Genomic DNA, 17,869 nt, shown 5'->3' with positions numbered 1-17,869 from the left:
CTATTATCTAATCCTACATCTAAGATAGAGCCCAATTAACAGTTCTGATGATTTTCACAGGGTTGCAGAATGATAGTGGGTCCAGATGCAATTGGTGGGAAGAAGTAGGTCAGCCCCAGGAGAGAGAGAGACACACTGAAGATGCAGAAGATTAGGGCCAGGATGCTAGGTCATGGAGTGGCAGACTGGGACAGAACTGGTAGGGCAGCAAGTTGGGTCTACCAACTGTAGAGGTTCAGAGACACCAGAATTAAAAGGGAGTAAGGCAGGTACAGACAACATAGCCAGTTGTAGAGGTCCCAGGAGTGAACTCCTTAGCCTTGTTTTGTACCACATTGTTTGTTTTACTAGAAGGATGGGTAGGAGTGTAATAAGAGGAAGACCACAGGACTCAAAATAGTTCTAGGATCTGGGATATCTCTGAGGAGAAGTTGGACAAATAACAGCTAAGGTGATGTCAAAAAACAAAAACAAAAACAAAAACAAAAAAAGATTTCAGGATCAGTAAGGAATTTTAATCTCTCTGAGCTCTGCTTTTTCCTTTTCAAACACAGAGAAATCAGATGCATATAAATTTTCCATTTCCTTAGGCTCCAAGGCTTTGGAGAAATGAGCAATATCTCTTGGCTTCCAATGAAGTCCCAAAGTGAGGAAATGAGGGTGTGGAGGGAAGGAAATGTGATCTAAGGTCAGAATTGAGACAGAAAAAGAACAAAGGATAAAACAGATGACCCCTAGACTACAGGCTATAAGGAAGTCTCCAATTAAGGTCCACAGGGTGCTGGGAATCATTTGTTCAGGCAACTCTTGTCTCCAAATGAGGCCAAGCTTCCCTTGCTTCCAGCTTTGCTTCCAGCTGAGACTTCCACTCCAGACAAAATGGAAACCCCATCTTCTAGTGGGAAAAAGTATCTAGGTTATGGTTCCAGGAACAACATCTGCTGCTGCAGTGACTAGGGTCCTTACCATTCCACTCTGAGAAATGGTTCCATTTCTTATAAAAAAAAGAAAAAAAAAATCTTTCTTGGTTCCCTTTGACCCCAGACTGCCAACTTACCTGGCCTGAGCTAACATTTCTCAAATCTGCCATGGAATAAATATATAAACAGCAGAAATACATATACTCAGAGGACACAAAAGGGTAGTATATCCCAGGGGATGTAAGTAGATGGCTTCAAGCCAGAATTTCTTTGTAGCCTCAGGTTTAATCTTAATCACATGTGCACATTTTACATCTACTCCTTAAATGTTTTAATAATGATATAGATAACATCTACAAGTAAAGTTGATGGTCCAAGATACTAAATCAAATTCATCCCACAGCTCTGTGTACCTCCTAAAACCAGTTATATACACTGACTGTGAATTCTATTGAGCCACACAACACAGACTCCCACAACAGACTGTGCAGCATTATAGAGTCCAAGCCTCATAAACTAGAAAACTGAGGTCCAGTGAGGAGAAGAGATTTGCCTCTGAGAAAATCCTCACTAATTTCTAGGAGCATCTGAATGTAAGAAAGAACCCTCTTTTGTCACTCCTCTGCATGTGAATGCTGCTTACATCTGAGGTCTATGGATGGGAGGGGAGATGAGGTAAATTCTGGAGCCCAGAACCCTCCTTTCAATAACCCCCATGCATCTATCTGAGAAAACCAACAAGTGATGTAATCAGCCACTTCAGAATCCCAGATCAGGATTGGGAAGCAAGACTGGAGCTTCAAAAGGAAAACTGCATGAAAAATTATGTGCAAAATTCTGTCAATGCCCAAACACCTGAGGCCCACTGAGATCCCATTATAGGCTTGGCAGAAGCTCTATCAACCACCCATCTGAAATCAAATCAACACACAAACTGAAAAGTTCTAGTAGGGGTTGCTACCAATGCTGTTTCTGCTGCCCTACACTGCCTGTGTTCAAGTGGCAGTTCAAGTGGATAGACCACACTCAGCTAGGATTCTAAGTTTAGGGACAAATTTCCTCCACTTAGAATAGGAACAGGTAAAGAAAGGGGAGGTCTCAGAGGATATAGCTGACAAAAAGCACTGGGAAAACTGGAAAAGATATATGCCTTGATTCAAGCCACTATATCACTTCCTAGCTATCTGACCTTAAATAGGTCTTCCCCCCTGCTCTAAGCCTCTGCCCCTCATCTATAAGATGGAGATATTAGTATTATAATAATAAATGTTAGTTATTTTATAAACTAAAAATGGAAGGAAGAGAAGAAAATGTTGTTGCCTTCAATGCAGAGTCCACAAACCCTAAGGAATTTACTGAGCCAGAAAATCTTCCTGATTTAATGGCTCTTTATCTGAACTCCCAGGGTAATTTCTACTACTTACTTAGCCCTTAATAAGAACAACCAACACTCAAATGTCTGCTGTATGCCAGACACTTTACTTATTTGAGGATTAAATAAGACCACAAAATTTGTGAAATTAGTTTGATTACAACTTTACTGAAAAAAGTAAAGTCCTAAGAGGCTAAATGAGCCATTCAAGCAGGACAGAATTTGAACCCAAGGCTGACACCAAATCCCATGCTTTATACACTGTGCACCACCTCTATACACAACCTTAACCTCAAGGGTGTTTTGTTCTATCTGGGAAGAAAGTTTCATTTACTTTTCTCTGTTTCTATAGGCAAAGAACTCCAAGTTCCTTAAAGACAGAGATGGTGTTTGATAGGTTTAGAGATTTTTCTTGAGACACAGTAGACTTTCAGTCAATAGTAAATCAGTCAATTAAAAATTAATGCTCTGAGATTTCACCTTTATTGTAGAGGTCAAAATCTTAAAGAGAAGGGGCTGGTTAAGCTAGAGGCCCTGGCTGGGGTGGAGCCAGCAATGGGTTCTCAAAGTGGAACTCATGGTCACAACATTGCCCCTTAGTGGCACCTACATAATCAAGAGCCTTTCTGGATGTGCACCAGGATGGATCAGTCAGTTGAGTATCCATCTCTTGATCTTAGCTCAGGTCATGATCTCATAGTTCATGGTTTTGAGCCCCACATCTGTGCTGACAGTGCGAAGCCTGCTTGAGATTCTCTCTCCTTCTCTCTCTGCCTCTCCCCTGCTCATGCTCCCTCTCTCTGCCTTTCTCTGTCTCTCTAAACAAACAAACAAACAAACAAACAAACAAACTTTAAAAAAGAGCCCTTGGAAGAATCTCAGGCTTTAGAAGTGGTGGTAGGTGACAGAATTGCCCACACTCTTGTGCACACTCACAAGAAGAAACAAAAGTAAACGGAGGAACTAGGGGCTACACTTCCCTTTCCAATCAGGTCTTCTGTCTCCTCAAGCTATGACTTCCCATTGTTGCATGTTATGTATTACTGGTGCCAAAGAGGGTGCTTCCTCTCTAATTAGCTTCCTCTCTAGTCACTGGCCAGACAACTTCTGGGTTCCAAGATGGCTCCAGAGCTTTGGTAAATTCCTCCCAAGAAATTCCTCCCAGCTCCTTCCTCTGAGGCCCCAATTCCACCAGGAGGGCCTCCTTGAATAATGGGTTTCAAAGCCCAGATGGAATGGACACCTTCCCTTATGACTCATCAAGTTAGAAGGAAAAGATCATATCCCCCAGTAGCGTGTGGAAACATACCTCTGTGGATCCCCATCCAGACCTGCACTAACCCCAAGAGTTCCAGATGTTCAACTTCTTGTCTGAGTTCAAATATTTTTCCCCTTTTCACCCATGGGATCCCAGCTCTTCCCCATCTGACCTCACAGAACATTACTGTTTCCTCCTTCCTATGACAGTCCTTCAGAGATCTCAAAGCAGAAAACACATCTTCTCTTGAGTCTTCTCAACCCAAACAGCCTCATTCACCCTGCAGAATATTGCAGTGGGAAAACTACAGTTTTTTAGTCAGATTTGTATTTAAAACTCCATGTTATAACTTACTAAACTGCATAATCTAGAGTATATTATATCTCTCATAGGCAGGATCATTGTAAGGATTAAAGCACTTAGCCAAGGCTAGTCCATAGTAAGTGCTCAATAAATGATATTTCTCAAAACAACACTGATTTTCCCAATGAGAAGTCATGAACTTCCTGGTTTTCTCCCTTTCCTCTCCCCAGCCAGCATGAAAGATTCAAGTCTGTCAAAGGTTTTGTTTGGGAAGTAGTAGCTTTCACAACTATCATACCATCTGGCTAGGGTTCCCCACCATCTGGGCTTCCTACAGAACAACACCCACGGTACACAAATCAAACCAACACTAACAAAGAATTACCATTCCTTTTGGCTTTCTGAAGTTAATAAGTTAATAAGTTAATTCTTTGTTCAAGAATTTTTTCTGCCCTAGGGTCTAAATTATGCCTTCTTCACCCTCCCTCTACAGTTATACCCCTCCAAAGCAAATGAACAAAGCCCCCAATGTTGACATCAGGAGATGGCATCATTTGGCTTGAAAAGGGTGATGTGTAGATCCAGGGATCTGGGAAGAAGTCTGAGAAAAGTCCAAAGGAGACTTTCTTCCTTTCCCTCCCCAGCTCTGGGGAAGTTCTTAGACAATAGAGGAACTCAGAGGGAAAAAGAGAAAGCGAAGCAAGAGGGCCTAGAAAATCCATCAAGGATGTGGTGCCAACATCCTAGACAATATCAGAACCCACCTCACCAGAAAGTGGAGGAGAAATGGGGTAATGGCCCATCTAAAGGGATCTCAGCTTCTGGAAATGGGAATACAATTTCACTCCTGGAAGTCTGGTCACAGATGGCACATTCCCTTGGCCCTTGGAGAGTCTTTGAATGCTGAAAGATTCTATGGCCCCCACCTGGCTTTTACATTATATAGCACATCCTTTATGATAATAGTGAAGGGACACCCCTTGAGTTAGAGATGGGAATGAGACTTCAACATTAACTCCATGGCATGACTGCAGGTTATGAAGTACCCTCATAATGTATTCATCACTCCCAGTGGTATCCTAAGTTCCAATATTCTTTTGAGGGCATACTACCTCAAGGAGAATAACTTGGTTTCCTTCTACTAGGAAGCAAAACAAAAACAAAAATATGTGACAGGGGCCATGGGGTGCAGTGACTAGAATGTAGCATTCAAATCCCAGCCAAATACCAGCTAGATACAAAAAGCTACTTAATTTCTGAGTCTCGTCATTAAAATGGGGGAAGAGATCACTTATATCTTTCCAACTTGAGAGTAAGGCTCCATGTGTTAACATTTTTAGAGCATCTAGCAGAGTCAGACCCTGCTTGCTTCTCTTTTCTTCCATGTTCAGGACCAAGGATAGGATTAATCGGGGACATCCAAGGAGCAGGCTGCCAAAGTTAAACTTTGCCTTTATTATTAAGGCATGGTCAGCCTTTCTTTTGACCTATCTTAGAGGAGCATGTAGGAGAAGAGATTCCCAAGAAGTGGGCATTGTGGTGGGAATTATTAGGAGAAGTGGAAAAGGGTAAGAAACAAATAGTCCCTCTCTTACTTGATCAAACAGCTGTTTCCCAGTGGTGTTGGGCTGGATAGCAAACTCCAGCTCTGCATCCATGGTGGTCACACGCACATTGATCTAGAATGAGACCAAAGGAGGCAAGTTAGTTGTCTGGGTCTGTGCTTAGCAGAGCCTGGGACAAGTGTATCTGTTCAACCAAGAAGAGGGAACTAGTAGTATGCTAAGAACCTGAGCAACTTAGATATTGGTGGGAAGGAAAGGAGAATATTTAGACAAACAAACAATAACGCAGCCTTGGCTCCCAAGCAGCTTACTGAAGAGAAAAAAACATAGCCACAGAGCAATGCTTACCAAGGGGCAAACAGATAAATGCAAATCAGCCTACTATCAAGAGGAAGCAACTGTTGATTGTACTTCTTCCAGGAAGCCTTCCCCACCTATATCAGCCAGCTGTAAACCCACACCATTCTCCTCCCACCTCTGATCCACAGCCTGAATTATCTACAGCACTGGTCTTTGCAGACGCAAGTTAAGGGCAAGATAAAGAACACTGGGTTCCAAGCCTAGCACTGTACCTGGCTCAATATACTGGCTTATCTCCTTCCTGGGCCTTAGTTCACCTCATCTGTACAACAGTAGTAATGCAAGGAAAGAAGTCAATTACACTAGGTGATGACCATTTCAGTTCCACTGTCTATGGTTCTATATACTGACTTGCATTGTTAGTACCTCCTGAATTATTGGTCTCCCTAAGAACAAAAGTGGAAAGGGGCCTCAGCAAAGGTAGTTGTCCATTGCACAGAAGTGTTACCAAAGCCAAGTCAGCAGAGGGATAAGGGACAGAAACAGGCACTGATGAAAACAACAGGTAGTTACATATATGATTTTATAGGCACTGGAATAAAATACCTTCCACTTTTATGAGTAGATCCCCCATCTCAGGTCAATGATAGCTGAAGTTTCATCAGTACAGATTTTTTACTTTGGCTGAAAATTTGGTACTGATGGTAATATTAGTAGCAATATGCAGTAGTTTTCATGTATGGAAACTTGGTACTCACAAGGCGATTCGTGTGCACTAGCCCATTTAATATAAACAATCACTTTGTGAAGTAGATAATGTTATCTCCATATTGAATAAATAATGAAGATAAAGAAATAAATGTTATCTAAAGTCATATCACTAGGATGTAGGGAAGATAGGGTTTGAATTCTGATCTAAATCCAAACCTCATAATTTAAACTGATACATTAAGCCCTTCATACATCAAAGTACAAAATATCTCCCATGAAAATAAATGATGGATTAATTCTTTAAATTATAGGACATTTTGCTTAAGTAATCTATATGGTACAGCCACAAGATGGTTTGTTATAAGGTCATATAAAATATTCTGAAAACTATTTCATTCCCAAGTAAAATAGTTCAGTAATATTAAGTAAGGAAGGGAAAGCAACAAGAGTGCATGAGCTCAATTCCATAAAAAGTATGCACAGAGAGATAGTAATTGGAATCATGCCTAAGTGTTAGTCAGGCTTGGTTTTAGGGTGGTGATGAGTGTGTTCCCTCTTCTTTAAATTAAAAAAAAAGACCCACTAATCCACATTTTCTAAGATGCTGACATACTACTTGTACTATTGAGTGGGAGACTAAAAACAGAATTATCAAAAATGCAAATCCCCATGGAGTGGGTAAGACATTAAGTCTTATCAGTCTTTGACACCTCTGGGTCTTTCCTGACCATAGGGGTCAGTTAGCGGGGAAGAGGGGGTCAAACAGCCATTTTGCCAACTAAACAATTCTGATGAGGACCAGGCCTGGGGAAGTCAGGGAGTCAGGGAGGAAATCTATTTCAAGATTGACAATGGGACAGGAAAGGCCCTGAAGGCAGGAACAAGTAAGGCAAGTTACCCCAGTGGGAGACAACAGGCAAGATTAGCCACCTTGACTTGGTGTTATCCTAGGCTTCCTGCCAATCCAGTGACCTCTGTAGAATGGGCCCTCATAAGATAGGGGTAATGAAGCCCAATGGGCTAGAATATGGCTTCAACATCTAGCCTTAAATCACCCTTGAAGTGGGTCAAGGGAGACTTCAAATCACCAATGACTTGAGGAGATAGGACAGGGTGAAAAAGAGACAGTGGGCCTTTTAGTACACTGGACTTCATTATCACCTCAAGGTTTCTGCCTTACTTAGATTTACTTCCCAATACCAAAGACTCAGTAGGTACTCAAAGGATGTTGGTTAAACGAGCACTTCTAAGCATGGGGATATAAGGTCACCTTTTTACTGTGCCATGGACCCTTCTGGCAGTCTGGTAAAGTCTATGGACCCCTTTTCGGAATTTTTATAAATACGTGAAATAAAGTGATATAAGTAAACCAATTATATTGAAATAGTTATAAAAATATGTGCTTTTTATGATATTAAGTAAATGTCTAGCACCGTATCTTATTAGTTATTTCTACTGTAATTTCAACATTGTGTTGAGCAGAGTGATACTTTGAGAAATCTACAATAACTAGAGAATTGAGTAATATATAGAGCTGTCAAATTATTATGTTGTACACCTGAAACATAACATTGTATATCAACTATACTTCAATAATAAATTTTTTAAATAAATAAAATAAAAAGTAAACATCACCAAAAAATTGTGATATAAAACTTTTGTAGATTTCTACTAGTGACAAAGTCACAGGTACTGCCATTATTACCACTTCTTTTGTTTTTTTGTTTTTTTTGGCCTATATTCATAATTGAAGGAGGAGCTAAATCTCAATGAGAGATCAGTAAAAACAAATATGTAATTTTTCCCAATCCAAGTTCATGGATCATTCTCACTTCAGATTATATCCAAGGACCCTCATGGAGGCCTAAGGATTCCGGGTTAAAGAGCTTCCTATAATTTATTTCAATTCACCCAATATCAATGGAACACAATATTTAAGGAACTATAGTTAGAGTAGAGCTATCGGACCAGTCCCTGATCCCAAGGCACTTATTGAATAATAAGAAAACTATAATATACAAGGAATACAAAGAAGACCATGAGAAATGCCATAGCAGAACAAAAGAAACCTTTTGTGGAAATAAGGAACCACAGTTCAAAGTGATATTTGCACTGGTCCCTGAGGATAAACTTCATTTTAAAAGAAGGGATACTGCAGGAGTTGGAGGTAAGAACACCCAAATGTCTCAGGTAGAGAAATCAATATGTGCAATGGCCCAGAATGAGACAGGGATGGAGATGGTTCATTAAGACCTGCAAACATGCAGGTCTACTCCAGTGTGAATGAGGCCTGCATAGTGAAAAACAGGCAGGGAGGCCTAAAAGGTAGGTGGAGGGCCTTGAAGGCTATGCTAGAAAGCTGGGCCTTATCCTGTTAGCAGTAGCCAGATAGCCTTGAAATTCTGAGCAGAGTGGGGCAGAATCAGAATAGGGCTTTTTGGAAGAAAGTGCCCAGGGAGGAAACTGACAAAAGAGGTGGGACTCCAGGGAAACATTCCACAGCCTAAGATTTCCCTTTAATTTCCACTATTGGGAAGAACTTCAGAATAAATAAGCCAGTGGCAATCACAGATCATGTCAATGTAGTATCTTCAGGGCCTAGCTCATAGGCCCAAATATTTAAGTCAAATATTTGTTAAATAAATGTTTCTTGAATAAAATCAACTAGTAGATGGTAATGCAAGCTGGTGCAGCCACTCTGGAAAACAGTATGGAGGTTCCTCAAAAAAGTAAAAATAGAACTACCCTACGACCCAGCAATTGCACTACTAGGCATTTATCCATGGGATACAGGTGTGCTGTTTCAAAGGGACACATGCACCCCCATGTTTATAGCAGCACTATCAACAATAGCCAAAGTATGGAAAAAGCCCAAATGTCCATCGATGGATGAATGGATAAAGAAGAAGTGGTATATATATATATATATATATATACACACACACACACACAATGAGGTATTAGTCGGCAATCAAAAAGAATGAAATCTTGCCATTTGCAATTATGTGGATGGAACTGGAGGGTATTATGCTAAGTGAAATTAGTCAGAGAAAGACAAAAATCATATGACTTCACTCATATGAGGACTTTAAGAGACAAAACAGATGAACATAAGGGAAGGGAAACAAAAATAACATAAAAACAAGGAGGGGGACAAAACTTCTGTTTTGAGACTCATAAATATGGAGAACAAACTGAGGGTTACTGGAAGGGTTGTGGAAGGGGGGCGGGGCTAAATGGGTAAGGGGCATTAAGGAATCTACCCCTGAAATCATTGTTGCACTATATGCTAACTAATTTGGATGTAAATTTTAAAAAATTAAAATTAAAATTAAAAAAAAAGAAGTAAGGCAAGCTAAAAAAAATCAACTAGTAGAAAAGGCTGGGTTAAGAATAATGTTTTCCATGCTTCCTTCCTCCTAAATAGACCATCACCCCAGAACAAGGGCTCTCCTAAAATCCAAAGATGTCCAGCTGAAACCAAACTGGAACCTACTTCTCCAGAAACCCTGCTCAGAGTTTCTGCCATTTCCACAGTGGCTGTTTCTTCAGGGAATATAGCCTGATATCTCTTGAACTTCACTGTGAAGACAAATACTCTTAGGTTTAAAATAATTAGAAAGGAAAGCAAACAAAAGGGAACTTCTATTCTTGCCACCACTTAACTCAGAAGAAAATGTGAGTCATGATGACAAGGGTCATAGGTCTGGTATTCTCCTGTTTTCTGCATGTTGGAGTTAGGGGCAAATAAGGATAAAAATATAGCTGGGGCCTTAAGGTTATAGGTAGAGTAGGATTCTTGATCAAAGAAGATCCCTTGTTCTCTGGAACCCTAGTGTGTAAGATGAACTGCAGGATCAGACCCACTTCCACACAGTGAATGCTCACAGGGCCCACTGGATGCTCACCCTAGCTTCACTGAAGGCTCACCCACTGGCTTCCTTTTAGGCATGACACCTGCAATTTCAATGAGAAGAGGGTGGTCTAGTTTGGGAGGCAAGAACCTGAAAATAAAACCTCCAAAGTCAGCAGAAAGTTCCCAGGAAGCCCCTCAGCTTGGCAAGAGTGGAGGAACTGGCCTATGTAGGATAGCATTTCATACTTAGAGAATTAAATCCTTTCCAAACCCTGTCCCTGCAGATCTAGGCACAGGCTGAGGTCAAAGATTGGGTCTCTGGAGACCACTAAGGCTTTAGGGAACAAAAAAAGTCTGGGTGTGGTGGGGATGGTATCACCCTCTCATATACACTAGCCCTCCCACCTCTAGCCCAAGAACAACAAATACACTGTTATTTATTGAACAATTGAACACAAGACACTTCCCACACCAATGCTCTTCATTGGACACTAACAAACTTATCTCAGTGGTCTGCCAACCAAAGTCCTCAACAAACTAGGATCTCCAGTTGGCTGGCCTAGAAAACAAAAATAACGAGGCCAGATGCTACCTTGGCTGTAGCAGCTGGGGTACTTTGGACTCTGGGACTGGTCAGCTTCAAAGAAGGGACTGGCCTTCTCTTTTCCTAGAGCTAAGAACATACAGGTGAGCAATAGCCAGACCACAGCAAGGAGATCAGGACAATGTTTCCCATCACTTGCCCCATATCACTGAACTACAAGATGGCCCTTCCTGGAGAGGAGTTTGGAGGAGACAGGGGAGAAAGCAGAGAAAGAGTCAAATAACAACAAATAATTTCCCTGAAGCATGGACATGTAAGCCAGAAAGAATTAAAATTACTGGTCCCACTTCATGGATGACGAAACTGAAGTACATAGAAGCACGTGACAAACAGATGGAAATGAATGCTTACTGAATACCAAATATGTGCCAAGCCCTTTCACCCATAGTCTCACTTAACATCACTGAAACCAAATTTAGTCATCTCCCCAAGTGGGGGGAGACTGGTCTTCTAGACATTCCCGGAGCTCCTATCATGACTCCACCTACCTCTCTGGTCATGCTGATTTCACTGTTGTCTTCAGACACTGCCTTGACAACTATTTTGGCCAAGGCCCAAACACTCTGGCATTGAAAGCCTGAGCACATCTGGGAAGCAGTTCTTGGGAAGGCCCCCTCGCAGGGGCAGAGCTTGCAAGTCAGCCCAGTTGGGTCTGAGCTCAGTGACCTCACCCCCACCTGCCACCTCCCCATTCTCCTCAAAAGTCCACATGCTCCATCCTTCCAGTGGAACTGCTGGTATGAAGAAGACAAAGGCAAGTCAGAGAGGGGGACAAAGGCAGGACAAGCCTTACCAGGGCAACTCCAAAACTTTAGTCTCTCCCCTGGACAAAGAACAGTCACCAGAGTGTTACTTGAACTACCTAATCTCCATTATTTAGGCTCCAGCACCCACCATTTCCTGCTGCCAGAACTGAGGCAAGGGCAGGGCAGGGCAGGGCAAAGCCTGGTCTGTCTTGCCTCTTGGGATGACAGCACTGCCTCAAGCAGCTGTTTTCTATAAGGGGAAAAACAAGGGTTGCTTTGAATCTCCAGCCTAGGAGGCATTCTCCATCTCCCCCTCTTCCTCCTCCACTGACTCACTCACTTCCCAGCAACTCAGCCATTTCCCTATTGACTTGGACATTGTACCTGGAACAGTTAGTTATCTGTTCTGACCTCTTCCTCCCCATCTCCATACCCTTAACACATCCAGAAAGACCTGCCTGGGGTTAACCCTTCCTATGCCTGTGTCTTTTTTTCCAGTAGTTTCTAGAAGGGAGAGCCACATCCAACCCCACGGACACCCATATCTTAATGGGTCAGCAGTAGTTCTTCAATCATTCCAATTGCTTCAAATGCCATGGGAGACAAGGCTCCCCTTTTACTTTCTTTGGCCCAGTCCTGCCCTCCAAAAGTTCCCCAAGAAGCACTGGGAGACAAGGGCATGTTGGAAATGGGGTGTTATTCCCCCAGTCACCATATATTTGGAAAAGTAACCTCCACATGTAACTAATCTCTCTTAGCAATGAGAACATAGCTAACTTGCCACTATGGGAATGAGAATTCAGAGCAGAGGCTAAAGCTGAAAAGGTCAGGAACAGTAAGGCTACCTTACCAAGCTGCAGCTTCCCCATTAACCCAGACTTAATTACATCAACCTCAGGCTGAGGCAGAGTCCCCCCACCCACCTCCCGCCCAACACATGAAAGTCAGGAAGGAAACTAGCTCCTCCCTATTTGCACTTATCTCCAGGAGTTACTCTCAAATTCAGCTCAGCCAAACCATATTCCAGAATAAAACAACACATACTTCTCTACCCCCACCCCAGTTCATCTCTCCTTAGCTACAGGGGCTGCCCACTAGCTCCTTACCATAGCCTCTTTACAATTCCTCAAGATTTCAAACCTAGAATCTCATCTGGCTCCTCCTGAATAACATCCTTAGGAACTTCTCATCCCTCTTCTTCAAGAGAATAAACAGTTCAGAATCCTAAACTGTCAGAGATGAAAGGAACCTTAGAGACAACTTGATTTAAATTCTGCAACATACAGCTGGGGAAGCTGAGGTCCGGGAAAGGAGAGACACTGTCCCAGAGTCATGCAGCTATGAGATCAGGGATTGAAAACCTGGCTCTTGATCCACTGGCTATTTAATAAACTATAGAACCATCCTGACTCTTAGAAACAGAAGACACCTCAAGTGAACCACTGCTGAAAAGACTATGTGGAGGAGGCTGGACCACCTTGCCTCCGTGAAAAACTCCAAGCTGGCATGACTTGGAAGTCTAGGTTTCAACAGAGGGCAGGCCTAACTTTCAGGCTCTGAGACATTCATCAACACTCATTCTAGGGAGACTAAACCTTTCATAACACATCATACAAGAAAATTCAAAGATCCCTTGTTTCTAAGATAGCTTCTTTTGCACAAACTTGGATAGCAATTCATTGGGAAGTTCCATGATAAAAGACACAGGCAAGAACCAAGCTGGAGGTTGGTGGGGAGAGGGTGAGATGCAGTAGGGAAAGAGGCAGGGAATTTGAGGAACAGATTTATATCTAAGTAGCCAAGAAGAACAGATTCTTTAATTCTCATAAAACTTTGATGCTTCTGAAACAAAAGGGGACAGGATCCATCATTAATAAAGTAAGTCTTATAAATGGGCAAAGCCCCTCTCTGGGGCTACACCCAGCTGGACTTCATTCTCTCACATCAGTTTCCTGCTTGACCCAGTTTCCTGCCTACAAGTTTCACAAGAATGTAGACTGGAAACACAGACCATTTGCAGTTGCCTGGAGATGCCAGGCACCAGAGCACCAGATAAGGGCTTTACTTTCTCTGCTCAGAAACACACCCCAGCAACCTCCAGCATCACAGCTCTGAAGCACACTGGAGATGATCCAAGCCTCAGCTTGAGTTCTATCCAATGCTCATGGGATTTCTGTCCTGTCTTGCACTTCTGGGTGTTAAAAATTGCTGAAGCTAGGATCAGTTAACTCTGCAGCTGCAGGAGGGGGCTTCCATGCCAAGTCAAAAAGTTGTTTTTAACCCCAGAGCTAGGCTAGGGTCAGCTTCCTGCCTGCCAACCTTACTGGTAAGTCAACAGCTAAACCCATATCTAGGTAACCCACAAAATTGGAGTCCTCATCCCAGAAATAATTATCTCAGCTTTAGAGGAGTGGAGCATGGTATATTAGAAAAAAGCTTTGGAGCTTCTTTGACCTTCCTTTTTGTGAAACTCAGTTTCCTAATCTAAAAAAATAGGTCTAATAATATCAACTTCACAACAGGGTTATTGGGAGCTTTAAGTTAAAATAATAGACATGGAAATACATGGCACATCATAAGTAGAATGTGAGGACTCCTAACCCCCCCCCTTTTTTAGTCATAGTATTACAAATATCTTACCTCTCAGGAATGATTTAAAATGAAAATGTGTTCAACTGTAGAGATCTTGGGGCTACCCAAGAAGATCTCCAGAGATCCCTTCTAGCATAAAGGACTATCACTTTGGGAACAAACTCTAAAATGTGATTAGATTTCTAGTTGGTTATACAATATGAAGCCATGCACATCAGGTAGACATACAGATATCCTTACATGCATTATTATAAATGCTTTCTTTCTTGGAAGGATGGGGATTTTCCCCAAGAAGCAGTGCTCTGAAGGGAGGTAGAACACAACAGAGCACGTATGCTACTTTGTCCTTTTCAGAGACTGCCTGATCTTTCCTAATCTTGGCTCTGCCTTGCCATTTTCTCCAATCATATTTCACCATAATACACAAACCTCCACCCCATAAACAAAATTCACTGGGACCTCGAAATCACAAACTCGGCTGAAAACTGGCTCATCAGAATCACCTGGGGAAATTTTTTTTTTTAAATACAGATTCCCTAAACCCACTCACAGATTTACTATATAAGAAGAAGAACCTGGACATCTGAAGTTAGGAGCTTTAGATAATTCTAAGGACCAGCCAGATTTGGGAACTTCTGGCATGGAATACGGTTCCCTGAACCAGCCAGCCTCTCATGTGCTGGTGTTATTATGGCTAGAATGATGCTTGAAGGAAGGGAAACACAACAAGTAAAAAAAAAAAAACAAAAAAACAAAAAAAACAAAACTGTGGAGACATTTAGGCTGGGCCTGGTGAACGGCTCTCCAGAGTTGAATGCAGCCCACCTCCACTAAAGATGAGAGATGCAATCAGTCCTGCCACTGCCTCCAAACCCCTCTGCAACCTGGTCTCCCTATTTGTAAAATAGAGCAGGGATTATCCTTGGCCCTCGCTACCTAGTATCATCACTCCCCACCACCACAAACATTATTGTGCACTAAAACAATGTCTCTGTTGTAGAAAGAACATAACTTTGTATTCTGAAAACCTAAGTGCAAGATCCAACTCTACCAATAATAATCTATGAGCCCTTGATCTTTCCACCTGTAAAATGGGCATAATTATGCCAACCTGGCAGAATGTTATGCAGTACTAATGTGGTGTTTCCCAAACTTAATTGATCATAAGAATCATTTGAGGTACTAATTTAAAAACTCAGATTTCTAGACCCCACTCCAAACTTACTGAAATAGACTCTCCAGAGGAGGATCTTGGGAATTAGTCATTTTGGCCCCAGCTGATTCTTTTCCCTAGGAAATTTAAAGAACCATCACCTGGCACAGACACTGTTGAGAGGAGATTGAGGATTAGCTCAGAGAGGTCTGGTCTTCCAAACTGCTGTCTGGCTCAGATATCCTCATGACAGGGACCTTGAGGTTAGGACCCAGCAGAGCAGGCTCTGCAGGCAGTAGAGGGAGGAGACTTTGGAATTCCAAACAGAAAGCTAAATGCTTTCTGGAATGAACAAATATTCAGGTCATTGTCCAGAGCTTTCCACCATCCTACCATCTACTTAAGAATCAGACAGTGGGAGGAAATAGTCAATGCAGATACCTCACCAGCCAAAACACGCAGATCAAAATGTTCTAACTACAGTCCTAATCAAAGCCTTCTTGAGTTCTCTGTTCCTTAAACACTCTATATTCACTCTTCCCCAGGAGAGCTTTCAGGCAAGGAGCAGACCTTAAATAATATTTTCCTGTTCTTAGATGTTCTGAGAACTTGGAAGAACAGAAGAGATATGGTGAGGGGGTCCTACATTTGCATAGAGATGTGAGAAGGTGGGGGACATGAGAATGAGAGTCTAAGATAGATGTCATTAATAATGGTGCACTGGAACCAGCTTACACTAGACCTGATCATGTGCATCTCTTTACAATTCCTCCCTCAAGGACCTCATATTGGTACCTTGGAATCAGCCATGGTGAGAGTATTTACACCACAGGGATCACTAAACAGTATAAAGCTTGACTTCACCAGGAAATTTGTTTTTAAATATTTACCAGTACATTATACACGTTAGGTAAGCATGTTTAGCCCCATTTTACAAATGAGGAAACAAAGTCCCAATGAAGGGAAACAACTGCTGTCTTCAAGCTGCATCACCATAGCCAAGAACTAGTCTGTCTGACTAGCAACAAATTCCTGGCTCTACCTACCAGCACCCTAAGGGAGCAGGAAAGCCTTCTTGTCAGCAAAAAGGTGGCTGACCCAAAAGGCTCCTCCATCATCTAAAGGCCAAACAAGGACACCTAAATATGCCTGGTGCCAAGGAAAGTTGTGGGTAAAGACCCAAGACTGAGATGTGAAAGCAACAAGAAACAGTCCCATCACTACCAAAGGAGAGAGACTGGAATAAGGCAGGAAATGGGTTAGAAAGCCCTAGTGCTTCTAAGGCTTTCTAAGAGTCTCTTCACAAATATCCAACAGTGTGGTCTCTGGCAGGGGGGCCTGGGACACTGCAACTTTCTAGACCTCTTGAATCCTCAGTTTCCCTACAAGTAAAATGGGAATAATAATGCCTACTTCACAGGATTGTTGTGAGGACAACCATCATCTCCTTTACTTATAGGAAAGAACCTGGCTTGACATTTAGCATGTATTAAATGTATGTATTAAATTAAATTTGATAAATTTTAATTCTTTTTCTCCTGCAGCCTCATTATTCAATCCAGATTCTTCCAGGGTGCCTGGTTCACCTTAACAATAATAATCCCATCCCACATACACAGTGCCTTACAGCTTAAAAGACACTTGTTCATATGCATTCTTTCACTGAATTCAACTCTATATGAAAGGCAGGGCATAGACAAGCCCCATTTTACAGCAGGGAGAAATGGAAGCTCAGTGAAGTAAACAGCAATTTGCTCAAGTGTGAAGGAGAGAGGACTAAAACCCAGGTGTCCCTAGCTACTAGTACACTGTTCTTTACCCTTACAAGTTTATCCTATTCAAGGTTACAAGAGAGTCCAATGGCTTACTTATTGCCATTTAATTCATCCAAGAAATCTAGTGGCCTCTGGCCTCTGGTCTCTGGCTCTGTCTCAGATTGCTATGAGAGGAACTGTCCATGAGATGGGAGAAAATCAAGGCAGCAATGGAGTAGGAACAGTCTTCTTGTGGTAGAGGATACTACACCATTATCTAGGAGAAACCAGCCAAGAACAGTGGGCCAGAAATTGGTTCTGGGTCTGTCGCAGTAACCTTGGGATAATCCCTTACCCCTCTAGGTAGAGTGTCCCAAACTGTACTGCATAAGTCTTGTTCAGTGGTTTTCAATTTTATTTTATTTTTAGCAGCTTCTTGCCTCTTCACACTTCCAGATAGAAAACCACATGAAACTTCAAAATTTGAAGTACATAAAAGTAGAATTTTTCTAGCTAAAGGGGGACTGCAGCTTCCCAGGCAGTTCAACCAAATACAAACCACTGGACTACCACCTTAGGGAAAGTGAGAGAGCTCCAGGTATAACTTTCTAGAATTTTACTCAACTCTGCCACTATTCTTTATAGGACTTAAAAGACTCTCTTGGCCTCAGTTTCCCCATCTAAGGTAGCTGGACCAATTGGTCTCTAAAGGCCCTTTCAGCATTGGGATTCAGG

At 42.1% G+C, this 17,869-nt stretch overlaps 1 protein-coding gene across 1 annotated transcript in view; it reads right to left on the bottom strand.

The window, feature by feature from the left end:
- Window positions 1-17,869, bottom strand: part of MSN (moesin) — a 64,771-nt gene that overhangs the window by 18,288 nt on the left and 28,614 nt on the right. The window contains exon 2 of the mRNA XM_049643896.1: window positions 5,449-5,532. Within this exon, the coding sequence (XP_049499853.1) occupies window positions 5,449-5,532 (84 nt within the window). The remainder of the gene's footprint in view (window positions 1-5,448; window positions 5,533-17,869) is intronic.

Source organism: Panthera uncia, chromosome X, assembly GCF_023721935.1.
Source record: "Panthera uncia isolate 11264 chromosome X, Puncia_PCG_1.0, whole genome shotgun sequence".
Classification (NCBI taxonomy): Eukaryota; Metazoa; Chordata; class Mammalia; order Carnivora; family Felidae; genus Panthera; species Panthera uncia.
The sequence above is the reverse complement of the archived record's forward strand: the minus strand, read 5'-3'. Positions and strand labels throughout refer to the sequence as shown.